This window comes from Phodopus roborovskii, unplaced genomic scaffold, assembly GCF_943737965.1.
Source record: "Phodopus roborovskii unplaced genomic scaffold, PHOROB, whole genome shotgun sequence".
Lineage (NCBI taxonomy): Eukaryota > Metazoa > Chordata > Mammalia > Rodentia > Cricetidae > Phodopus > Phodopus roborovskii.
The window spans coordinates 56,468,646-56,496,407 of record NW_026126433.1 but is presented as its reverse complement, the minus strand read 5'-3'; the positions used below and the strand labels follow the sequence as shown (position 1 = coordinate 56,496,407).

The 27,762-nt window shown below is 40.7% G+C and overlaps 1 protein-coding gene across 8 annotated transcripts in view; it reads right to left on the bottom strand.

The window, feature by feature from the left end:
• The window catches only part of Esrrg (estrogen related receptor gamma), a 544,752-nt gene that overhangs the window by 35,511 nt on the left and 481,479 nt on the right, over window positions 1-27,762 (bottom strand). For all 8 annotated transcript variants that reach the window (XM_051186534.1, XM_051186533.1, XM_051186539.1 and 5 more), the window contains 2 exons: window positions 23,432-23,542; window positions 19,728-19,889 (listed from right to left, as the gene is read on the bottom strand). In XM_051186534.1, coding sequence (XP_051042491.1) covers window positions 19,728-19,889; window positions 23,432-23,542 — 273 coding nt within the window. The remainder of the gene's footprint in view (window positions 1-19,727; window positions 19,890-23,431; window positions 23,543-27,762) is intronic.

Genomic DNA, 27,762 nt, shown 5'->3' with positions numbered 1-27,762 from the left:
TCTTTGAGATATTACCAAATGCTGAATTCAAACCTGGCCTTGGTTTACATCATTTAGCCCAAAAGACAAGAGAAACATGCCCATCTGCTGACATAGCCCCAAGTTGGTGGTACCAGCATGCGTGTTAATACATTTCATACATTAGAGATGTAAATTTTATTCTTGAGCTGAATGCCAGGTGATTAATTCTTCATAGCATCGTGATCAATGGGTGCAGATGCTCCACCTGTATTAGTGTTTGTTTTTGTGCGCATTAGTAACAGGAACGCACCAATAACACAGGTGTCTGACACGGAGCTAGGAGACACTCTCCGAACGAAGCCTGAAAATATTGAGATCACTAGTTAGGTTGCACGCAGCACTGCCAATTTTTTCAATTAGACCCATTATTGATTTGATGAAATAGCAAATTAAACATACCATGGTGGTATGTAAATTGGTTAGAGGGAGCAGAAGGTTCTGGAACAGAGCTTCAAGGCATAGCAACTATTGGCTTATATGGGCTGTCACTAGTGGAGGTCCCTGGCCATGGCTGCTTTATAGGGGCTCCTTGAGAGACATGAACTGGCTTGTAAAATAACCATCAGTAAAGATCAATTCTGATTTTTTCTAAAAAATTCACCACAAACACAGAAGGAAAAGAATCCTGGAAATCTAACTTCAAATAGAAATGGAGAAAATGGGATGGGGGCAGTGAGCCCAGAAACTGTTTCTATAAAGGATATTGTACTCTGCCTTTCCAAATATAATGCAGGAAGACTATCCAAAAGGCACAACCCTGTGGATTTCCTTCTGTTGACACAAGACATTGCTCAAGTACTCCCTCAGGCAATCAAGCCCTTGGGAGACCACACCCTCAGGTGACCCCTCCTTCAGAATTCTACTTGCTTTCTTTGTCTGTACTTGAAACTCCCCAACCTTGTCTATAACCAGAGTCTAACCCACTTTATAGTATACCTGCTTCAGATTTGAAAGCATGTCCTTTATTGCTCATTAAATGGTGTCTATCATTTCTGTTGACAAATGGGAACCTGTTCACAGTGCTGTCTTCATAAGAAATGAAAAGCAAGCATTCACTTAAAATGCTGTGCTTTCTGCCTTCTGATGAATGTATGTGTACATTTTGTAGTTCAGAAAACCCTTTCTCTAGGAAATCTACCCTAGTTCAAAAGGTTTGGGTTTCTTGTGCTTAGCTATGTTGTCAATGCTCTCAAGACTTGGTATTATTTCCTCTTGTCTTGTCTGGAATCACTAACAGTTGTTATTGGTTTCATGAGGCAGGGTTTCATGCAGCCCAGGCTAGCCTCACACTAGCCAAGTAACTAAGGATGAGCTTCAAGTGATCTTCCTGCCTCCATTTCGCCAGTGCTTGAGGTCGTAGGGGCAAGCCACCTGGACCAAGCTTTAGAACAGCAGGACTGTAGCTGAACTGTGTGTGTCATTACTTGGCAGATATACTTACAGAAAGGAACTCAAAACACTCAAAATAAAAAGTAAACGATGCGACGAAAAGGTGTGATCTTGTCAACTTTACATGGGAATGTTTATTAAGCAATATGAATAGGGAAACTTGCAGGTGAGGGAACTGCATTGCAGGTTGGTGCATTCTCAATGCTAACCATACTTACTGCACATGACAAATATGCCAAGACAGACTGGAGCCACTCAGCGACAAATCTAAAGTGCCATCAAAATAAGCAGCAGGTGTTCCAAGTGCAGAGAACTAAGTTCTTCACATTCCACTTAATAACTTGCACTAGAGGGAACCAAGATACTGCAGAGAAAAGCCAACCTGACATGAGGAGCTAAAGTAGGGTAGAAAAAAAAAATGAGAAAGAGATGGAAAATTTGGGGGGGGGGAGGGAGACCCTGTTACTAAACTAAAATAAAATACCAGGCAAGTGTCACCACTGATCAGTGAACTGAGCTGCCCTGGCAAGCATGGTTAGGAAAAAACAGATTCATATCAGATAACCACCCGACTGTATATTATATCCTTTGAATTAGAGTATGTTCAGTGTACTAAGATTCCCCATGTTCAAGGCTAGGGAGGTGGCCTAGTGGGTAAATGCTTGCTGTGTAAGAACAAAGACCTGATTTCCTCATCCATATTAACAATGGAATGTTAACTAGGCCTGCCTGTGTGTAACTGCAGCCCTCTGGAGACAGAGACAGGCTCCCTCGTCAGGCTTTCTAGATCAGTATGCCTGCAAACACCAGGTTCACTGTGCAACCCTGTCTCAAAATAAAAAGTGGAGGAGTTGAGATTACCAGAGGACAAAAGTGCTTGCTGTGTAACCCTGAGGGCCTTCATTTGGATTTCTGCACCTATGGCTTTTAAACCCAGAGACAATGAGTGGAGACAGGTGGATTCTGGGAGTTCACTGGCCAGCCAGCCTAGCCCAAATGGTAAACTCTCATCCCATAAAGGACTCACCTCAAGGCAATGACCTGAAGAGATAAAGAGACACCTGATGCCTTCCTCTATGAGGGCTCCATACAATTACTTGTATACTATCATATACACATCAAAACAAGAATGGAAATTAGTAAACAAGTGGAGAAGTGGTTGAAGAAGACATCTGCTGTCAGCCTTCAAGCTTCTAGAACACACACACACACACACACACACACACACACACACACACACACACACACACACACTTCTTCCATGTCCATGTTAGGGACTGGAAAACCTGCACACATTCTCATACATACTCACAGAGAACAGCACAGGGAAAAGGAATCCTTTGCCCATGCAAAGGTGTTTGCCCTAAAATGTGAAACTTGGAAATATTCAGGGTTTATTTATCCCCACCCCACCCCCCTCAGAAAAAGATGAGGCTTGCATAAATCACCGGAGCTTGTTTGGCTGTCAGGGATTTTCTCTACTTTTACAATCACAAGTTCATTTTCTTAAAGAGGGAAGGCAGAAGGGAGCTGGCACTGGCAGTAGTTTCAGATGGACGGTGACGCATGTTCTCTGTCACACTGGCATCTGACTTGGGCCATCAGGAAGTTCAGTTCGTGTCCCTTATATCAAAGTTTGTCTGCCATTGTGGGGATGTTGTTAGGAGTTGAAAAAAAAAGCAATGTCCATTTGAAGCTTGTCGGTGAACTTTGCATGAACCGCCAGGAATAATGCAGTAGGATGACAGGCCAGTTATACCTTCCACTAAATTTGCTGTCTGGAATGAACTGAAATAGTGTTTGGTTTGTGTAATTACGTCCATCTATCTTTATATTCCAGCGGCATATCGCAAATTGAAAATACTAAAAATTGACTGTTGGTTCTGATATTTAATGATTGCCAAAGACAAGACCATGATTTATTGGTTACTTACCGATGTGACACATTTGCATCTTATTAGACGGAGATTACTATTCCTTAAAATGCGGACGAGGCCTGATCATGTCTGATGGATTGATTTGATTTGCAAATGTAATCAAACTAATAAGAGGGAAAAAATGAGCAATAATGCCTTGTTTTTCAACTGGCAATCACTCCCCTGCCAACAAGGCTGATACCCCTGACTAAGCAGCCTTCACCAGCTTTCCTGTCGCCTCAAATAAACAAAGGGATGGTAAGAGCCTGATAAGAGGGTAACAAGGCAAGTGTGGATGTGACAAGGAGCCCATCCCCTCAAGAGGACCACTGGAGAGGGACAAAAGTTAGCATCAAGAGAAGAAACAGGACTGTAGACATCTTGAGAAGGACAAAGGCAGCCAGCTTGACGGCCCATCTTGACCATCACAGTAAATGAATCTTAAGGAAAATACTAACATCCTCCATGATGCAGAGCAAGAACCTGTGTATACAGTATCTCCATTTCTGAGACAGAGTAGACACTTAAAGGCTTTCAGGCAGATCCTGGCATCTGTTTCACCCACAGAATCTTACTGTGGGGTTGTAAGGAGGAAAACCTGAGTTGCTAGGCCAGGTTACCATCTGAATTAGACTCCCTTCCAGATAGGTCTTCAAGACAATTATGTATGAGACAGAATCCTGAGTGCTCTGCAGAATAATATTCTTGAAAGGCAATTTCAAAATCTCTTTGGATAGCATATAAACCATGCATTGTGGTCATAAAATAACCTCCCAGAATGCCTCCCTTAGAAAAGCCAATTAGTCCGGACCAGCATATTGTAAGCTCATCAATGCATACCTCCTTTTATTGTGTGTACCAATTGGTGCGCACACATGCACACACGTGCAAACACACACACACACACACACACACACACACAGTTGTTGTTGGGAGGCCTAGATATTGCAGAAAGTGTCATCCTGAATTTTTAAGGCTTATTACCATATCAGGTATCCCCAACAGTATCTTACTGATGCAAACCTAACTACACCATGCATTCTTAGACCAGCCTAAATAAAACTTCACTCAAAGGTTAGGGGTGTGGATCAGTGGTAGAATGTATGCATAGTATGTACAAGGTCCTGAGTGTCCTTCTAAGGAACAACCAAGCCACCCAAAACTAGGATGGTCACATTCAAGCTGGACAAAGAGCTGTCTTGCATGACTATATGAAGTCACTTGTACAAATCTAGCTTGAGTCTCACAGCAGAAATAGTCGTAATAGGATGCTCACTGAGTGTAATGGGTCAGACAGCCAGACCAGTAAATTACTGGCCAGGGATTATCCCCAAGCTAATTCTAACTAAATGTTATAAACTGATGATTGTCCAGAGACCTTGATTCTTTGACAATGTGGTGATTACATGATAGAGTTGAGGATGCTTTGTCTCTTTAGGCATGCCCCATGACCAGAGAGCTTCATCTTTTGGTTTTTGCTTGACACACTTAGCTCAGAATCAAGCTCCTTGACAACATTCATCCCTTCTGGGTAACTGGCCATGTTTCCCAATGTGAAGCCCCAGTCAGAGATGTGTTTCCAGTGTATTCCTCTGCCTGGAAACAAGGATTCTGTTCACCCAGAGACAAATACTCCTTCAGGAAGAAGTCTGATGTATCCTAACTGTATGATGGGCAATATAAAAGGATAGGTGAATTGTTTATGATTTTTGCTTTTTTTTTAAAAAAAATTTCCAAAAATAATTTCCAGAACTTTCCATTGCTGTAAGTCTGTCTTCAGAAGATGTGGTGTCTATAATGCTGAGAAGAGAGCTCAGGCAGTATAGTACTTTCACAGAAGACACGTTAAAACACCCAGGCAGAGTGCCACATGGTTACAGTCTCAGAGCTGGGGAGGTGGACACAGAAAGATCTCTGGGCTCCTTCAGCCTAGGGTCTATGGTGCCATAGTGCCTGAGACATGACAGCCTAGCTTGTATTCTGGCCTATCACATGTGCACCAGTGTGCATGTGCATACAACACATGTATATCTGTGCTGAAATGAACGTGGGTAGTCATTTCATGTCACATAATATGATGTGGCATATTATAAAGCTTAGATGGTAGTTTTCTTTCTCACACTTTGAATAAAGATTCATATTATTTTCTGAAAAAAGTTGCTATTGACAATTATAAATACTAATCCTGTCAAATGTGTAAGTTGAGAGATGTAAGGCTCAGTCTCAGCTCTGCATGTGACCTTGTTCCTGTCACTTAACTTTTGAGTATCAGGAAAAAAAAAAGATGTGTAAGTAAAGGCACTTGATATAACTGTCATTAAAAACTTAAGATCGCACACCAAATTTGGACTTCAGCCTTTGCTTATATTAACCTACAGAACTGTCCCAGCAACCCTCCCGAAGTTCCTCCTTACACATGCCACTTGGAACATATGCAAACTGATGTCTGTACAAGTAGGGCCTCTACGTTCAAGGACAGTATGCAGCTCAGTGAAGTCAGAGCCTCCTCACAAAGTTCCAGGCTTTCTTCTCAGCCCCAAGGCCCTTGCTAGAGCTCCACCCATTGTAGATTTGAGGGGTGAGGGATTCACTATGATATTATTCTACGTATTAAAAAAAGAGTATTGCAAAGCTTCCCCTTGCCGTGCTTCCGAACAAATGAGCATATTTAAGTAGCTCTGGGAAAAATCTATCATAAAACCCTTTATTCAAAATCAGAACAATTTGCAGAAACAGATCTGGAAGCAATTGGTCTGTCTACTTCTCTAAAAGATTAATCCAAGAAACCATGGTGTTAAGACAAACCTATTTGGGGCTATTCTTCTCCCAGGGGTGCAAAGGTGTCCCGTCACCAGGCTGCACCCTAACAGACTAGCTCTAAGTAAGAGCAGACTGGCTTTTGCTTTTCTTCCCTAAACTGCTGACCAGGTTAGGAAGAGGCCCCAGCTGTTTCTCTTCCCTCTCACCTCCCTCCTTATATCCTCAGCAGCCCAGGCCACCATGTGCCCTGTCGCGAACCTGCTGCCTGGCAGCGGATCCCACGCCCCAGGTAATTAATCCTTCTCTATTGCAGGTTAAGCAGGTGGGAAGCCTTCCTCATACAGAGAGGAGGTAGCTGGTCTTTGGAGATGCCCCTTGAGTGCTGGGATTTAATTGGACTCACATGATTCCCTGAAGCTGGGCAGGCTCTGGTGCTGACCTGCACATCCAATTACCAATGCGTTTCACCTAAATCCAGTGGAGGAATCCTTTCTTCTCTCCTCCTAAGTGCTGTAATAGTAACATAGCAACCTGTGGTGAGGATACCATGTTCACAGAAGCAAAGCCATATGCTGAGAGGACACTTGTAAAATTGAGAGATTAACTCAATTGAGCTGACAGGCTCCCAGAGCTAGCAGAAGTTAGGATTTACCTAATCAGTTCTCTCTCTCTCTCTCTCTCTCTCTCTCTCTCTCTCTCTCTCTCTCTCTCTCTCTCTCTCTGTGTGTGTGTGTGTGTGTGTGTGTATGTGTGTACATGTGTATGCAGGTATATGTGCCCATGGATATATGGAGGCCAGAAGACAACATTGGGTATCATTCATCAGGCAGCTTTCACTTTTTGGGTTGTTTTTGACTCTCATGGACTTGGAACTCAATAAGTAGGCTCCTGTAGCTCACCAGTAAATACAGGGACCCAGCCGTCTGCACTTCTCCATTTCTGGGATTACAACAATAAACCACCACACTGGGTTTTTACAAACTGAGTTCTTGGGAACAAGGCAAACACTTCCCTTGCTGCTCTGTCCCCCTGAGAACCCCAGGTTTTAGTTCACACCCTAATGATACTGAGCTGTAATTCAAGAATGAAACAAAGCCTAAACACCTCTAGAGGGGAATGCACCTACCCAGCATAATCCATTCAAAAATAAAGTGTGGACTTCTGTCCACAGAGTAGCATCATAGCATTTTTATTGTGAGGAAAAAAATTTAGAGAAATATCAAGGTTATCATGGTGTTTGTATACAAACCAAACGGAAGGAAAAAGAAAACACTTAGAAAGTCTTGTCAACCAAAGAGATTGTGAATAAAGATTCTACTGAATTCTCACAAAATGTCATTCACATGAACCCACCAGTCGTCCCCCATACACACACACACACACACACACACACACACACACTTATGAATCACAGGAGATGAGAAAGCTGGCTATATAAAGCAGAGGCAGCAACAGCTCTGACAATCCCCTCTCAGACAGGACAGCAATCTATTCCATCTCAGTACCAAAAGACTTACCCTGGGGCTCTTCACACCTTCAACAGTCACTCCTACACCCCTGGCCACAGCTCCACCCCTCCCCCCCCCACCAACCACAGGGAAGCTCTGGCTTCTGCTCCACCCACACCTGCCCACACTTGTGCCATTGCCTTAACACATCAAAAGCACACTTTTGTGTGCCTTGAACCTGAGGGTTTACCCCAAACTTTGGGATAACTGTGAGGCATGTCCACTCAGTCATGTGAATGAACTCTGCCTTTGATGGAATTATTGAGGGAGTGGGAAAACAGAGCTATCTGGCTCTTCCATACTGGAGTTTGGGATGCGGCATTTTATCTTTCTAAGCTCTTAAGAATAGCCATAAATACAAATACATAAGCATCTATAAACATATACCTACCTGTACATATACTTGCCACACAACATACTTTATCATCTATTCATCCAACCATCATCAATTCCCTTCCTCCTTCCCTCCCTTACCCTCTGGCACCCCCCCCCCCCTTCTCCCTACTTCCCTTTCTCTCTCCCTGCTGCTACGGTACCTTTGAAACATATGAAAATAGTTTATGGAAGCTAGGGAAGTCAAATTTCTTTGGAAGAGAAATATTCAAGCTATACAAATTAGAATGGTTAACACGAACATTCTAGTTACCTGAGCTGTACACTGGTATTTATCTACAAAATAAAAATAATGTATCAGGAATTCCATGCACATACTCTTCCTAAAAGAAAACTCAGCAGTTAAAAAAATTAAATAAATCACTTCTGCATTTAAAAAGTGTTTTTAAATGACTTGGAATTCTCTAGAAAACCATTTCTTGGGTGCCTGAAGTCCCCAGCTGCCACACAATTTATATCTCCTTCCTCGGCCCTTTGTTTTTCTGCCATTTTCCCTGAATGTCAAAGTCAATTTAGTGCATTTCACTTTGCTGAATAAATCAGAGGCGAAATCCTTGCTAAAAGTGAAAATTTGATTTGCTAAAAGGAGCTTAGGGCAACTATTAATCAATATATCCAGAGTGTCAAAGCCAAGGCCAGGATAGACATGCATTCATTTGGAGATTGGCTGAGTCGGGTGAAGGGGAACACAGGGGAAGTGCAACCAGCCACTATGGGAAGTGAGGGTAGGGTTAGAGAAAGGGTAGGTCACCAAGGAGCAGACTGAGAAGCCTGGTGCCCTGGGCAACCACTTACACACACATGGGTTACACTAACTCTGCCAGCTTTTATAGGGCGATTTTCTCAGTGTCCAAACAGGTTACTCTTTTTAACTCTTCAAGAAGTTAAAAGAACAGCCTAAAGATCAGAAGTCAAAGATGCATGAATACAAAGAAGCCTGGAAAAACCTAAGGAGAGCTAGGCCAGGTCCACAGAGTACACAGGAATCAGGGCAAACCTCAGGACAATTCCTGCTGTTTCAGGCTCCTGAGAGATCACAGTGTATTGTAAACAAGATGACTAGTTCTCCATCATAGTGTTCTGTGTGATGAGCCAGGAACCCATATAAAAATTGGAACCAATCTCAGGATCACAGACCTTATGGGATAACGCAGAACTACTTTCCAGATCATGAGTGATATCACTGTGTAAATTGCTTCAACTGTTCTGATTTAACACTTTTCAAATGGCAGCTTCAGTCAGATAGTTCACAATTAAGATCTTGAGAGGTGTTAGCCCTGACTTCAACAGGCAATCGCTTTCCTCGGTGTGGAAGTCAAATCACTTTCCTCTGTGGTGAGGCCTTCTGCTCCTTTGTCTACTCTTCTAACAGTCTGACTTAGCCCTCGATCAGTCCATTTAGTCATGGGCCTCACTGAATGCTCCCATGCAAGGAACAGGAGAAAGAGGAGAGAGGTAGATACTGATTCAGTGCTAAGCAGTAGAGCATCTTACCAGTTTGTTGGTTGATGGGTGAGCCGGTTGGTTGTTTGGCTGGTTCTTACCCTGTAGCCTAGCCTGGCCCTGAACAAAGAGCCATGTTTCAGCCTCAGCTTCTAGAGTTCTGGGGATACAGGAATGTTCCACACCCATCTGATTCACAATTTTTACATGCTTCTGTTTACCATTAAGTGTCAAACAAATTCATATGAACCTCCATATAGTTGGAAAGGGGAGGGTGTGTGCTCTTTGTAACCAAGCACCTCAGAATTTTCTCAAGTATTCACATGAGTAGCCAAACGGTGACTGCCCTGCTTCATTAATATTTGTGATGTCTAGGGAATGCTACCAACCAAACATCTTGATTTTTATTGATTTAAAATGTGCCATGCATTTCCTACTCTAATCACTGACCTTTCTTTAACCTTTAGCTTTGTAAATGTACAGACAAAGTTTAGATTCAGGGTGAATATGTCACATCATCTTCCATTTGTTATAGAGTACAAGTAGGTACCCTGGGACAAATGACAAATAAGTGGTATGACACAGATGAAGAGTGGGGGGAAAAAGACACATGGAAAACACTGGCAAAATATTGGCTTTTCTTGATAAAGCAGGTGAACTGAGTAAGCCCTGTATAAACTCAAGATCCTAGCTCTCAAATGTGCTCATCTGTGAAGTGGAGCAAAGAATGAGCTGGCAGAAATGCTGTAGGTGGCGTAAAAGGATGCCCCAGATGCCAACTAAGCAACAAAGTACTATGTAGGCCAGGTACATCTATGGCATGCCTCTCTGTAATTCCAGACAAAGCAACATGAACTCGAAATCATTCGGAACTACACAATGAAGTTGTCACCAAAAAAGAAGCAAAATGTATATACATGGGTGCAGTTATTTTATATTTTAAGTTTAAATCCATCAAAAAAGGATAATACAGATTAATTCAGATCTGAAACGAATAAAGGTATAAATCAAAGAGAGAATCATATATATGTATGTATAAATAACATTCACATGCATATGTATTTATATAGACATATATGTGTGATTTGGGGTAGATACTTTGTTACTTACATCTTTTAAATCTCCTGTAGTACTATAAATAGTGCTGGTGTATAACTGACACTTGACTACTTGAAATACATTTAGAGATTTAGTGTGAAGTCATGGTTTAACAATGTGCTATAAGATTATAATTCACTCTTGATCGTGAGTTTGCAATAGCAAAGAAATTATTCCAATCAAGTCTGGATGCTGTCTGTGGAGGTTAACCTTGGCTGTCAGCCTGACATGGTCTAGAACCAGCAAGGGAACATACCTCTAGGCATGTCTGTGAGAGTTTCAAGTTTCTAGGCTGGGTTAACTGTTATGGGAAGACCTACCTAAATGAAGTGGTATCGTTCTGTAGACTGGGGCCCGGAAATAAAGATAAAGTGGGCTGAGGGTGAGCATTCATCCCTCTGCTTTGTAACTACACATGATCCTGCCCCCATGCCTTCCCCACCACTATCAACTGTCCCCTCAATCTGTGAGCCAAAATAAACCTTCCTCTCCTTAAATGGCTTTTGTGAGGGATTTATGTCACAACAATGAGAAAGGTAACTAGTGCAATATAGCAATTAGATTATGGGGTTATCTATAGGATCATGGGTGAAGGGTTATGCATGGTGGTGTGAGTGCCCCAGCATGGCTGAAAACTCATGAAAGTGTCATCCAAAAAGATAGATATGTAGTTTGTAGGTAGTTCTTTTGAAGAGTTTCTTCTATGTCAGTATGTCAGTAATTGTCTACTGCTTGTATACTATCCAGTAGAGACCCTGTGAGTCTTCTAACTTAGCAAGGCACCTGAGTCTCTTGGGTTTCTTAGTTTCCTGAGTATTCTGATGGAAGGTGGGGTGTAACTATCGTTTTTTTCCACATTGATTGAATTGGTGGGGGGGGGGTGGCAGAAGACAGAGAACATTAGCAGAAATCCATTCATTTCTTTCACTGTGAAGTCCTTCAAAGATCATACCCTGGTCACCAGGCTTGGGGACAAGTGCCCTTGCACACTGAGCCATCATGCTGACCCTTGGAGGAAGTTATTATGAAAGGACCATAACAGGGTAATCTGTGGCCTGTATTAAAAATGAGTGAAAGGTATGGATGGATATGGAAAGCATGAGTGACGTTTCTCGGTGCTGAACTTACTCAGGTGAGATTTCAGTGGGCAGGAAATAGCTACACAACACACTTTTTCTAGCTACTGTATGCTGCAATGTCTCACAGCCCCACAATCCAGGCTGTGAAAGGTTCTGTGTTTCTTTGTATGGGAACAAACTCATTCAGCTCAGGTGTAGAACATCCCCCAATTACCATAGTTTCCAGTACTGGGCCTTTTTCATGGTTCCCATCTGTGTGCTGATGGAGGAATCCCTACTTGTATATTGTCAGACCTGAGAGCTCTCTCTAGTCACTTGTACTTTACTCTCTCCTCATTGTGGAAGCCAAGAAGGGCTCTTTAGTACCAATCTAATTTACATTCTCTTTATATTTTCATCAACATAAGAAATGGCGAGCAGGCCCCTCCATATCACACACACACACACACACACACACACACACACACACACACACCCCACACCCTTTTTCCTACCAAATCAGAGGTTAAAGAAGAGGGCAGCATCCTAATGCCTTCCCCCACTAAAACTTTAGGAGGGTAAGTCCTTTCTGGACAGTAAGTAGTTAAGCTTCGTGTTTTATCTGCCTCCATAGCAAAGGCAATGAAACCCTGCTATGGCCTCCTGACAAAGGTCTTGCAGGCTTCTTTTGGGGTTGTCAAACTATCCTAGGACACTCTAGCCCAGGGACACTCTAACCCTCACACATCTCAGCCTCTGTTCCATGTCTTATCACCCACACCAAGGCCCACACCAAGGGGCACATCAACCATCCCATACTACATGGCTAAGGGGAGACATGTTTGATTTGAACCCATGGATATTCTCAATCCAGTACTCAACCTCAATTCTGTGTCTTCTGACCTATCTCAGGGTTGATACAATTACTCCTTCCCCAAATTCACTGTAGGTTCTGCCAGTTATTATCAGGGCACCATTATCATCATCATCATCATGTTGTTGTAGGACTCTTTGTGTGGAAACGTGAAGAAATGTCTACTTACCCAAGCAAGGGCACTGATCACACTCACACACACACACACACACACACACACACACAAACACACATACCAGCCATATCTAGCTTGTTGACTAAGAACTAAGAACGGGTTACTTAGAGGAGCATGAGTGACTAAAAGCAATTGCTTTGTCTAATGAGGAACTTTACTAGAGACCCCTGCACAATCTGCAGGCAACTCTATTGAATAGTCTCCCCAGCAGTTGTTCCCTGTTTACATAATCTCAGGGAAGGACCTTGTGAGTTGCTATTTTTTAAGCTTCCAGGCTCTTACAACCTGGTTACCTTCCTGGACCTTAAGAACTACCCTTGGCTCTCCAGGGCAGGCATTATAACTCAGAGGAGACAGCTGACTAACAAGTAATACTCAAGGCACTGAGTGGGAAGGACAGGCTCCTGTGGTTCCCCAGGATGACCTGCCCTTATCTTGTAAACTTAATCTCTGCTAGGAATACCTCACTGAGCAGCCATTGGTCTCCATTCTATTTTCAGCCAGGGTAGTTACAGACAACAGAGGAACTTCCTTTCACAACCTATTACCAACCTACTGGGTCCTGTTTATCTTTTACAGTTTATGTTATTAAAGTCTGCCCAGGAGAGACGACATTAATTAGACAACAACGGGTCTTGTTTACCTGGGAATGAATGACAATATCCACACAATGATCTCTTAGCTCAGGAAGTGCGCCTTCTTTATCAGAACAGAGTTTGGTGGATAACTTCTGTGAACACTAACTTTTAGGGTCCTTTGGATTTAAGGCACAGATGACCTCATATAAGCAATATTGTTCAAATAAAAATGGGTCTTGGATATTTTACATTTAGATGACATATTATGACACATGAATGAAAGATATATAGATTTATAATTTCCATGTGTTTCTTTCCTCATTTGATTTTCACAGTATAATTAATAGTGCCATTAAATAACATAAAACATTCTCAGCCACAGCTCATATTTTCTGATTTTACTGTCAGAAGCTTTTAAACAACAGGTATAAATGAATACAACCAGCTGCTTTGTAAAACTCTAAGTATTGGAAAATGGAATAACCTTTTACCTTAGCCTTATTCACTGCAAGGGCTTAGGCTCGCCACTTAACTTTCATCCACTTATCTAATAGAGTTACATAGACAAATAATGAATTATTCATGAAAGACACTGACGTTTACTTTAACTCATTCATGGTGTAAAACACAACCACAGATGGGATAAAGTCAGTGTGGGTCCTAAAGGCTAGCTGGAGTTTTGCATTGCATCAGGAAACATTTATCAAGTTTTACTGTTACAGAAACAAAAATCAAAAACAACTTAAATATGGCATGGGTTAACTATTGCCACCTTCTTAAATATCAAATTATGTCCTATACCTTCCATACAGAGACTTATTGCATTAAAAATGAGGTTTGACTGGAGATCATTATATCTTCCCTTGTATTCATGCTTTTACGTATATCTCTCACTTAAGGGCTCTGCACATTGAAAATGGGGGAAGCTGAGACAGGAGTATTGTTGTGAGTTCAGACTAGGACATAGAGGAAGACCCAAGCTGGGCTAAGGGAGGCTGTCTCAAGAAGATGGGATATGGGGTGGGAAATTTAACCAACAACACCCAGTAAGGAGTACTGCAAAAATAAAACCTCAGCATCAAAGTATAATCTTAAAAATTGTTCTATAGAGAAAATTCATTTGAACAACAACTGTATCTTTAAACAGTGTCACTTTGAACCAATATTCAAAAATTCTTGATTATTTCATAAAATATACATATGTGTGTATACATGCACGCACGCATGCACACACACACACACACACACACACACACACACACACCTACCTTAGCATAGAACAAGATTGGTTCATGATCTTTAAATATTTTTTGTCATCATATCAAAGTCTAAATTAAAAACAAGAAAACTCTAAAAAGTCATGTCAGTCAACAAATTTTGATACAGCCTCTTATTTGAATTTTATATTAAAAGAATTATGAGAAATGATGGCTAGTGTAGCACTCTACTTTTTACAGGAAGAAAGGCAGTTAGAGTTGTATTATCATAATTTCACATTCCAAGTGCAGTTTCCCTTGGCTGAAGCAAAGTCACGGGGCTCTTTTCAATTTTGTCTGATGTCATCATTATGTCAGACAGGGTGTTAAGAATGGGACAGAATGGTCTGGAAACATGGATTCAGCAGTTAAGTGGACTTGTTGCTTTTGCAGAGGACCCAGATTTAGTGTCCAGCACCCATAATGGGCAGTCCACCAACAGCTGTAACTCTAACTTCATGGACTCCAACTTCCCCTTGTGACCTCTGTGGAACCCTGCACGCACACAGTGCAAGTTAATTTACACAGGCACACACTCATTCACATAAATAAAAAAAAAATCCTGTTTAGAACAATCCAACTGAAATGTTCCCAAAGTTGAGCCAAGTCCTCCTTGGTAAAGGATAATCTGCTTGTCTTGTTGTAAACAAGTGAAGCTCAAGATAAGTGGGGTGCACAAGTCAATTGGAGAACATTGCCTAACATGAGCAAGGTCCAGCTTTGAGCCCCTCTGCTGCAAAACCAAACTGATTGGTTTAATTCAGTTTTTCAAAAGGAGATGGAGACAGGATGGTCTGAAAGTCTGCACATTTTCTTCTAAACTACTCTATACCACATCCATGAGCTTCATTGTTCAAACACTGTCCTGCTCTTTTAGAGTAGGAGGCCAACAAGATCCTCAAATGTAAGAGGCACTTACATAGGTCAGCTAATATGGGCTATGGCTTTTTAAGTACCACCTGCCAAGCCCATGCTGTATTTTGCTAACGAAATTCCAGGACATAATAATATCCTAATCGGCCACAAAGAACAATTCCAGATCTGCCTGTTGGGCTGATAATCGTCTTATCACACCCTGTGAAACCAAGCTCCGCTGTCTGATGGAGCCTCCGTTACTTGGCAGCCTGTTCTAAAAAAGGCCAACAATGGAGAGGGAATGAAGTGGAGTGTGCAGAACCTCCATATCTACATAAAAGAGATTAGAGGCGACAGCGTTCCATTTTACAGCTCAATCATATTGTGTTAGCATGCGCTTATCCGAGCGCGGACGAAATTGAAAGAGAAATAAAAAAGAGCCAGGCAGATAGGAAGCAGAAAAGCGAGGCATGAGCAATTTCCAAGGGTATAAAGGGATGCTAATGGCAGGGCCTGTCATTCTCAAAAAGGGCTATTAGGGTACCATCATCTGTTCTTGTGCCCTTACACTCTTCCAGCTAAAGTCAAGCATTTTCCGAGGCCCTTGCAGTCCCTGTTTTTTGTTTTTTGTTTTTTTTTTTCTATAGATAAGTGTGGTAATATTTCATAACAGCACACATTCCCATTCATGTGGCTTCCTAATGCAACTCAACTAATTCTATTTGCTGAGAAACCCCCCTCACTCTCAGTTTATTTTCCTCCAATATTTTCTTTGGTAGACTCCATCACTTTTCATGAGGCTAAAGAAAGAGAACTAAAGTGTGTTTGTAGTGGCACAGAAGGGAGCTGGCCCCACTTAAGGTGCAAAGATTGGAGCATGCCAATGAGTGTATGGTTACACAATCGAAGAACAGAGTGACGATCGCAAAGGCATGAATCTGTGTGTGTGTGTGTGTGTGTGTGTGTGTGTGTGTGTGTGCGCGCGCGTGTGTATCTTCCTGTGCATGCACATGTGTGTGAGTGCATTGAGTGTATGAGTGCATTGTAAGTGTATAAGCTCACTTTACTTTTTAACATGCTACATGGAAAATTGTAAGGTTAAGACCAAAGGGGAGTTTCAGTTCACTTCTAGCTGTAATGTGACTCCCTACCCACTCAGTAAGACTGGCTCCCCATGGAGAACACAATTTTACTTTGATCAAGGCAGGCATGTGACTTCACTCTTTTATGCTCTCTCTGCCTCCACCTTCCCATCCAATGCCCCATGTGACTATGTGTGGTTCCCAGATGAACTCAGGCAAGTCTTGATGCCACAGGGCTTCCTGCACTATTCCCTGCATGCTTATTGTTAAGAAAAAGAAAAAAAAATTACTTAAGAAAGACTTCAGTGAGTTCCTGTTTTTCTCGAATCCCCTAAAGTTCTCTTTGTAATCATTTGAAGTACCTTCTGAGCATTAGAAAAATGAGAGCCATGGGGCATCATTCCACAGTGACCGATACTCCATTCACTCTGGAGAGAGAATGTCAGCCCTCTCCAATTCGAAGCTGCTGCTTATGACTGGGCACATAACCACATGCTCATTGTTCCCAACACTGGAAATGACACTACTTGGAGTTGTTTAAAGTTACCATCTTTACCGAAGTCACTCAGGTTGTGACTCTGGCACACTGCTTTGTAAGCCCTCATCTCCACTCAGATGCACAATCAGGGCTGCAAAGTCACCTCTGACCTTTCCTAACCACAGGGCTTGGGAGTTGGGAGGAGTTTTTTTTGTTTGTTTGTTTGTTTGTTTTGTTTTTTTGAAAGCTGGTCTTTATTGTGACAATCCTGGATGGTATCAAAATATTACCTTAATCTCTTAACTCAGGAAGACTTGAGCGGAGTTCACAGGAATGATAGATGATCTGGCATTTGATGGCAGGATTCACATAGATGTTGTTTGTCTGTTTGTGTTTATGGCAGGGGGCATGGGAGCCAGAGGGCAATGCCAAGTGTTTTCCTCTATGGCTCCCTACCGTTTTTATTGTTGTTGTTGTTTTGAAGCTAGATTCTGTCCTTGAACCTGAAGCCACTGGTTTAGTGAGACTAGTGAGAAATTTCCCAAGATCCCCCTTTCTCCACATTCCAAGGCTAGGATGACAGACATGTGCCACCACACCTGGCTTTTACATGGTTGCTGGGGAATGAATATAGGCATGCTTCCATAAATATGCTATTGAATTGAGATACAGTCTTACTCTTACACAGACTGATCTGAGATACATGATGTAGCCCAGGCTACTCCAAATGGTGGCACTTGACCTATCTCAACCTGTCTGGTCCTGGGTCTTGGCACTGGTGTTCTGAGTCACACTGGGCTTAAATGTGTTTTGAAAGTTCTAGAAACATCTGTGAACTTATAGGAGTGCTTGTATTTCTCTTTGCCACAAATCTCTCTGTCCTTGAATAGAGGAGAATAAATATACTGAATTGGACTATGGTTCTCAATAGGGAGGGCTGGGGTAGGGTTCTCAGACATCATATGGCAGTGTCTGAGAACACTTGTTTTTTAAGGGTACTCTTGGCATCTAATGGGTAAAAGCTAAGGATGCCCTCAAGTATCCTATAATAAACAGAATTTTCCAGTACCAAATATCCACAGAAACCATGTGTTAGAATAATTATATTTAAGGTGTGTGTGTGTATGTATTGTGTGTGTGTGTGTGTGTGTGTGTGTGTGTGTGTGTGTGATAATAAAGAAAAAGGCCATTTACTTGAAAGTAGGAGGCATAGGAAGAGATCAAAGGATGGTAATTGGGAAGGGGTAAGGGAGTGGGGGAAGTGATGGAATTTTACTTAAATTAAAACAATTAAAATAGCAAAAAAATGTGAATAGGTATCTGAAACAATGGCATACCACATGTATGATCTATGTTGATTATCTAAAAAAAATGTGTCCTTAGACACATTTTCAAAAACTGTTAATTTTGTCTCTCTGCTATAACCCGCCCAGCAACAGCACCTTCTTTCCAAAGAAATTTTCATTTACAATCTAGACAAATCTGTTACCCGGTTTTTCCTCCCTGTGATAGACTCTCATTCCACAGTCAAGGCTAGTCCTCCAGTCTCAGCCTCCCAAATGCTAGATCACCGCACTTAGCCATCTGATGCTTTATGTGTTCTTTCTCCACACATCTTTTTAGATAATCCACATAGGTGTGACTGTAATCTAAATACAGCATCATGTAGCCACAGGACCAAACCATGTTCTTTTAGATATTGTTATTCTTGTGTGGGTGTTTTCCAAAGCATACATTCGAGTTACCCATTTAACTAACTAGTTCTGACTTAATTTGGAGAGCTTTATTAGCAAACAGTGTAAGACAAAGTAGCCGGTATAATACAGAGTGATGTTTAAATTAGTTTACAATTTGCTTGGTCTCATCTAGAACTGCCCTGAACAAAGCTATTCAGAAATGTCAGCTGTGTCCCTAACCACTGTAACAAATTGTTGCCTGAACGCTGCACACCTAATGACTTCAAATTAGCTTCACTGCTATACTGCCTGACAGTTCGTTACGACTGTTAGCGACATGGCTGGCGTATCATGACCAATAAATTGGTTTCAGTGTGGGCTGGGAAAGGGACTTCCATCAATTTGATTAAAGAAATTACTGTAGCATTCAAAGCATAAAGACAAACTAGTTTAAGAAGACGGAAATAAGTTAACTGTGTGTGCTAGAAAAGCATTTCTTACCATTCGAAAACTTCTTTATGAACTATTTAAAAATGAAAGTCCAAAGAAATGAAACTGAGTTCAGACAACAATACTAACATTTTCAAATTATGTGTCCAGGCATACTTCTTGCTATTATAGGATGGCTCAAAAAAGAAATGTAAGAAAACACTAATTTGAAATCAGCAAATGGGAAAATCTACCATCTTATGCTAGTGTTTAATTTTGTATTTAGATTCATCATAAATATCTAATTGCAAACTAATGTAAAATTTGTGATCATAAAGAGAAAGTCAATGATAAAGAACAAGGTGGATGTTCTTAGAAGCAAGTGGGATATTATCCTGCTGCTTAAAATAATATTTTAAAATAAAAACATATAGAATTACTTTAATCAGGAATAAGATAAGAATTATTAATATAACTAATAGTTTTATGGATTATACAGTCTTTATATAGTAGTAGCAACTAGTGCCCTCAAATATAAAATATTTGCATAGTTCATAGTCAGAATGGTCATCACTATTTAATGCTCAGCATCAAGACAAGGAATACTGAATTAAATACAAACAGCAGAGTGATGGTTAAGAAATAACCCCAAAATAAAAAGGTATATTTTTCTCCTATGGTACGAACCTGGAGGCAACTGCAGCCTCTGTTTTTCTTTTGGATTTTCAGAGAACTTACCCGGAATATGTTTTGCCCATCCAATGATAACCACCAACTCTCGGTCAGCCAAGTCACAGAGTGTTGTGAGGGCTTTGATGTCACTGTCAGGAACAGTAGGGTCAGGCATGGCATAGATCTTCTCTGGTTCAGCCACCAACAAATGCGAGACAATCTTGTTATCTGTGGGGTCAAAGCAGAGAACTACAGGATCACTAACATAGTCACCTACTTTAACAAACCCTAAGGTAGTTTGTGTTTTAGAAAATAATTGTACCAGCCTCCAATAAAACACACATGCTCCCTCATGGTTCAATCTGTGTGCCTTAAGCAGTGTGTAGGTAAAAATCACAGCAAGAAAGAAGTTACTGTTCATGATGCAAAGCATCCCTTTCTTTGCCTGGTTTTCTGCAAGGAAGACTTGGTCCTGCTATGAGCATTTTTATAGAAAACAGTCAAGAAAAGTTAGATGCTTCTTGGGTTCACTCTCTGATTCTTAAGTGGGATCGGGGGAAGCAGATTAAATAGCACACAACAGTTTCAAAATAAAAGCCCACTGGAAAACAGTGAAATATGGACTAATGCAGAAAGCAAAGACCCATGAATGCACATAGTCTTAGTAGGCATGGAAGTCATTAATTGTTTTAATTGCTTTAAAGAATAGTCAAAGGTCAGAGCCCTTCTGCCAGGATGAATTACTGACTATATAACTCTATCTCCTTGGGATGCATTAAATAGGAGTTGCCCTCCTTCCCACTTTCCTCATGTACCAAGCTAACCCTCCAAATATAGCCAATATCTGTGCCCATAAAAACGACCCTGCTTATACGATACAGCATTTTCTCCTCCAAGCACCTTATTCTTTAATCTTCTGCTTTCATCTGTTGTCCTCAGTTCATTCTCTGCTTCAGATTTATCTGTCTGAAATTTGTGATCTATGCTTTTGAAATCTTCATAAAGTCAACACTAGAGACAAATGGAAAGCTTCTCATCGGATGTGTTTTACTGCTCAGGGGCATGTGAGGGTTTATGGACAGGCTGTAAAGCCTGGCTAACAGAATGATTTTTCTCATTGGCCTGGTTTTCAATTTCTCCATGTAGCTTTAGATGTGATTCTCTCTCCTATGTGAGGAGATACAAATGGGCAAAAACCAATTCACATATTTAAGAGTCGTAGGTAATATCTTTCTAGAACATCAGGAGTCTAGGGGATGGTTTTGTGGACAGAGCCAAAGTTTCAAGTGTGTTTGTTACACATTTGCCTTCTACTTTGTTTTTTAACTCTTTCAAGCCCAAATGATACATGGCATTCTTTGGGACAGATAAGTAAGGAAGAGACTTATTAAAGATGTACCTAGCACATTTTTGAAAAAAAAAAAACTATATACTAGAATATTGACTAGCTTGATTTTGTTCAGGTCTTGCTCAGGCAACCTTGAAATTATATTTTAAAGTGCACCAATATGGATATATGAATTATATTTATTTAAAACAGTCACAAGTCCTTGACATTATTATTAATATTTGGGTAGAAATACTCTCAAACCCACAATTTCTAGGTTCTTTTTTCAGCTTACAGGATTTGAAAAGGATGACATTTGTTTATTTAACAGATCATAGAAATAAAACCTTGCATTTCTGATTATACTGGGAGAGGTTTTGATTTTGTCCCTCTGAAGAAGCTAGAATCTCTGAACTAGAAGAATATGTATTAGTCAAGGGCACAAGTATGCAACCAAATTAAGTTGCAATTCTAGATTTTGTGTTTTTCACACAGGAGAAAAACATACAACCTGTTTTATCCAAGTCACGGCTTCTTGACTTGCAGGTCAGAGCAATTCAGCAGGAGCCTGCCCATTCCCATCATTCAGCAAATAGAATAGCCAACAGCGCTGTTTCCGGGTAAGTCTTATTTAATGTTTCCCTAATTAGAATCAATACAACCCAATTTTCATTCTTGGGCCTTTGTAGTACACAAACAAACAGCCAGAGGTGTACAAATCTCCCCAGCCATCTTCCCATAAAGCCCACAGTGTCCCCTGATGCCTATCTGACAGGATCTGAAAATTAAGTTTTATAAATGTTTGTTACAAAAACACATTAATTGGATGGACTAAGGAAAATTAACATGGCCTCTAGATAATGAGTAACGATTCATTAGGAGCCCTCTTTATCTCAGACGAATGGAGCACACTGCAATTGCTGTAATCTTCTTAGAGGTACTTGACAAGCCACTTCCCAATTTTTCAGGTTTACATGGAAAACGATAGATGTTCCTGTGTTGTGTTGATTGACAAAGGGCCAGTGCTTTTTTCCCCCCCCATAGAGGAAATTATCAATGGGTTAGGTCAATGTGTGCTTAAAGGAAATGAGAAATGAGCAATCCAGATATTATTGAATCAAGAAACACTAACCCTCTAATGAAATTAAGCATTAGTGTTTATTGCATTTTATTGTATTATCAGAAAGTTTTTAATTATAATGTGCAAAATCTGCTTAATGCACTCCTAGATTGTATCTGTGGAATGCCAAACAGCTTCGCGGGCTGAGGAGGGGTTGCCAGATTGGACAATTGAAGGTATAATCAACATAATGTTTTCTGGAAAGGCAAAAAGAAACTATGCCATATGTTCGCTTACGCTTTAATTTTATATAAAATGGGCTGCTTTTCCTTTAACACAGTTAAAATGTCCTTTCATTTACAGTTCAGAGTCTGCTTTATTTATTTAACAGGGGTCCAGATGCTGGCATGGATGGTGCAGAGCACTGACCCTGTCTGGAGAATTGCGACTGGAAGTTGGGTTAAGGACAGATCCAAACAGCCTGGCCTTCTCATGAACTGTTGTACAAGCAAGAGTAGCTTGTGTCTTCTGTGACAAAGACAGCTACATGTGAGCATTCTTGCCACTGAATCACCTCTTGGGGACTCTTCTAAATGCCAGATGTAAACATCGAGATTGCTAGCTTGGCAGCACTGTAGCTATTAACTGATTTCTCAGAAAATGGGATACAGTTATTGCCACAATCTACACTCCAGCCCCTTTTAGTTAATGACAAAGAGAATGGGGTTTGCATTTTAGCTATGCACCAGCCATCCTTTCAAATTGCAACCTGATATCATAAAATCACAGGCTCTTTAAAAACAATTTATAACGCCCATAAGGGCACCTGAGATGGAACCACCAACCTATGCTCATTATTAGTAGGTCCCATTCTCATTTTAATCTATTGCCAGCTACTGTGTTAACCTTATATAGCTCCAAATTAATGAGGCCCCTAATGTATTTTCATTGGGAGGTTGAGCAGCCGAACTCATTTAGTTAGGGAAAACTACAAAAGTCACTTTCTTGTGAAATCTGAAACTAACGGCTCCAATGAACTAATGATCACAGTATGATCCATTTTATGTACCTCTGCAAACAAAGACAACCAGTAAATGTAAAATTCACACTATATAAGCTTTGCATTAACACGCTTAAGCTTCTACAAGATGACGAGGCACAAACGGGGAGAGTAGAGAATCATCATGGACATCTTTAAAAGGAAAGGTTCATTATCTAAGATGACATTCTCTTTACAGAAAATCCCTAAAAGTAGAGTCCATGTTCTCCAATAAAGAGGAGTTTCCTTAAAGTCAGTAGAGATGGGCATGCCAACATTAGAATTCACAGTGCCAGCTGGGTGGATTCTGTGTCTGGGATGCCAGGCACATCTGTTGTACTCACATGGCTTTTTGGCTGGCTGCACCAGCTGAGGATTCAGGTATGGGCTGTTCTCGGCATCTATTCTGCGCTTGTACTTCTGACGACCCCCACGTACTCTGTCAAGACGCACCCCTGTGGACAGAGACAGGCATTGGCTTACTGTTCAGTTAGTTACCTCAGAACAAACAAATGCATCAACCGCATCCCCCAGGAGTGCTAAGGAGACAGCCAGTGGAACTGAGAATGGACCAGTGTTAAGAGAGAAGTGGGGAAAAAAAAAGAAAAGAAAGGAAAGCTAAATAAGAATTGTCACTATTTAGAAACTATGGTTTCCAATGGTTAGGAAACTTAAAGAGCATTTTCTACAGTCATCAAAGTTGCCATTTGTACATCAGGGCAAAGGCACACATCCATAGAAATCAATTCACAGAAGTTTCTCTCGTGTTGTAGTATAAGAGTTTCTCTAGATAGACACTGGTATTCTATAGCTCATCTCCCATCACTCCAGAAGGCTCCATGTGTGGGATCCAGTCAACAGAAAGATGCAGAACCAAGCAACCCTCCTCTGCTGCATTCACAGAACTGAGCGTAATAAAGAGCATCTACCTGCAGGTGTGGGAAGGTGGGACTGATGCAGACTAAGATAGTTGTGTATTACAATGCCAATATATTTCCTAAAGAGAACGTTATCTGCAAGTTGGTGCACTAAGGAGAACACTAAGCAGGGGTATTCAAACATGATAGAAAGGGTTTCCCAGAAGGTAAGAATGTCAAATCTACCACTCAACTATCTCTCCTTCCACCCTGTATATTTAATGACAGTTTTCAAGGCACTTCACACCCAAAGAATTTTATCTTCATTCTTCTAATCGCTCCATCCTTTCTTTCTGATTGTATCAGTATTTACTGACATTTGCCACATTTCCCTTCTTTCCATGCTTATTAAGCTTTATCTTCTCATGACTTTCCTCTTCATACCTTTCTCCAAGATTTTTCCCATTTATGTGAGGTTTATGTGAGATGGTCTCTTTTTAATCCGTCTGAGATGCACAGGACATTAGTGAAAGCCTTGATGTCTGTCCACTAACTTCAACCCAGGAGAACATTTAATCTACTATTATTATAGGTAGTAAGAGAAGGTGGGATGGAGACTATGGAATGCAGAAAGCAGTGAGAGAGAGAGAGAGAGAAAGAGAGAGAGAACACTTTAGTCATCTCTAAAATTGTTAAAGCAAAATAGCCTGCAGTAGAAACTTGGACTGCTTGGATCTACTGGATGAGCCCCGGAATATTCTTTCAGTGATTATCAGAGAATTTCTATTTCCAACGTAGTTGCACACATAGTTGCAGAATTGTTTAAACCTATGACGCTTTAATGTATTTACCTTATAAGGACGAAAGTGCTTGTGTGTGAATGTGGATTCAAAGGACAACTTACAAGAGTTGGTTCTCTCCGTCCCCCATGTGGGTCCTGGCCATGGGTCTCAGGGTGTCTGGCTTGGTAGCAAGTGATTTTACTACCTCAACTGCCTCACTGGCCCAAAGCTTGTCACTTTCTGAGAATGAAGTCTGTCTAACAAGAACGAGGGAGATGGCTTAGCCACTAACATAGTTATTGCTAAAGCTTGAGTTGGATTCCTAGACCCCATGTGAAAAGCTGAGTGTGACAGTACATACCTGTAACCCCAATGCTCAGAGGCAGGAGTCTGGGGGAGCCCGGGGCTCAGTGGGCAGCCATCCTAGCCAAGTCGTGAGCTCCAGGTTCAATTAGAAATCTTGGATCCAACACACTGGATACTGACTCCTGGCCTCTAAATGCCCATTCACATAGGTGGATGCACATACACAGGAACATACGGACACGCATGTACCACACACAAGAACTTGGCTTTCAGTGCTATGACTAGGTGTGTGACTGTATTGCCTCCAACTGGACCTTGAATTAAAACACTGAGTACAGTCATCTTGTGTAGGCACTTTTATGTATGTGCAAGTGGTTGGGTGGTTTGTACATTACATGGGAGTCCTTCTTAGCCAAACTGTCTGCATCTATGAGAAAAAATGTGGTCCTGAAAAACTGTTTACTGATTATTCTCACATGTACACACACACACACACACACACACACACACACACACTTCCTGGTTTGTCACGTCTTGTATTTGTAGAGACAATCTCTCAGCAGTGTGATAACCACCATTACTAGGCATCCCTCTTTCAGTTTTGGAAACGGACTTTCTGTCTATGCACCACATGACTCTTATCTCCATCCCGTCCCATCTTGGTAGGGAAGTAGTTTTCAACCCATAAACCTGAACATGCATCCTTCCTGTGCCATCTATCCACCGACCCACACATCTACCCAGCTCTCACAGTCAAGAGCTTCCCAAATACCCCAAGATATCACTTTTTATTGTCTAAAATGAAAATCAATTGGACAAAGAATTCTTTTATGACTTGTGAGTTTTATTTATATGGCAGTAGGGGGAAAGACTAGATATCGATACTCATAAAGCAAGAGATTAATAATCCTATATAGTAAAACCTGACAGAGACTCGATATGCAGAGCAGTGTCCCTGCCAAGTTTGGATAACAATTAATAGCAAAATTTTTGGAAGTCAATAAAATATTTTAAGAGATCATAATAATGTATTCATGTGCAAATTCATTTCCAGTCAAAAGCAGCCAAATATTAAATTTTTCAAGCATTTCAAACAAAGTAAACTATATCTACTGCTGCTTTTTAACTTTGCTTCCAAACCTGGGGAAATCTGCCTTTTATGCATCCCTGGAGGGACAGTGACTGTCATCCCGAGGACTTTCTGTAGCTCACTACACTCACAGGGAGGTTTAAAGGACAATTCAACCGGCAATAGCTCCAAATATCTTGGCACTATACTACACCATTCATCAATTTACTCCTTTATACAGGAGCAAACTCTGACAAGAAGAGCCAGCCCCTTCTCACCTGGATCATAATACAAGCACTCTTAGAGGCAGAAGCACAAAAGCTAAACGAGATCCCAAGCAGCCTCTGGCAATGGGGCAATAGCTTCTTTGCCTTAGATTATTTACAACTGATGGGCTCATTCATCTGAGTAAAAATAACAGAATTGAAATTTTTGGTTTCATTTCTTTTGTGACATAATTCCAATTCATACCCCAGACGGGGAAACAAAGTGAGTCCCAAGAGTCCCAGTCTCAACAAAAACAAGCAGACAGTAACTAAATTAACAAATATGTTTTCCTTGAGTTCAGCTATAATTTGTCCAATATGAAGTAGAGAATTAATAATTACAGCTTAACCCACTGTGTTTAAAAGTTTCAAACCATTTTAGAAGAAAAATAATAATATTTATGATCAGTAATTGGGAAAGCTAGGTTAGTAAGAGCCAAATATTGACGGCTTCAAAACTTTCCACTGAAAATAACCATGCCTGTTCTTTAAACTTTTATAGTTTTAAATAAATAATTTCTCCTTACACTCTACTTATAGAATACTCTTGAAAAAATTAAAACATGAGGGGTGTTTTTGCTTCTAAAAACATAAGATGCCCATTAAATAGCATGTGTGACAGAATTTTGAAATTAATTAAAGTGACTAGATTGTTTGGCCAAGCAGAAACCAGCATTATCTTTTTGAAAATAAATAGATAAATAAATAAATAAATAAAATATTTTAATAGTTGGCATTTCCTACCTACCAGAATATTTCACAAGGCCTCTTCCAGGCCTGCATGCCACCAGGGAGTAACTAATTGTACACACTGTCGAAATTTACAAAGTGGGAAGAGCAAGAGTATAGCAAGGAGGAAAAATGCTGTGAAGAGAATAAACACTAAACAAAGCAAAAGGACTACATTCCAAACAGCTGGACAAAACAGCCCTACAGACTACAGCTAGGATATCTGAATCTTCTTCGAATCCCCCAAGACATCGCCCCTTATCAGCAGGAAGTAGTTTGGAAAGAACGACGCCCAAATTCCCAAATATTGTGTATAAATGTTTGTTTTCATTTAATTGGACTTTGTTATATAAAATTAAATAAAAAAAAAACAAAACAAAGCAAAAGGATAAAGCCAAGGTCGCCTGGGTGGGCTCAGGCTAAGCCAGCATGTTATGTCCAAATGCAAATTTTCACGATATTATATAGTCAAGCTCGAAGACAACTTACACTATTTTTGGTATTGTAAAGTTAGATGGATTTCATATATATTCTTTCCCTTTTGGGAATTATTAAGAATACCCTCACCTATTTTCCTAATTTAAAATTAAGACATTTATTATGCTGCTCCAAAGTAAAAATTTACTAAAAGACATTAAGGGGAATCTCTCAGAACAATAAGCAGGG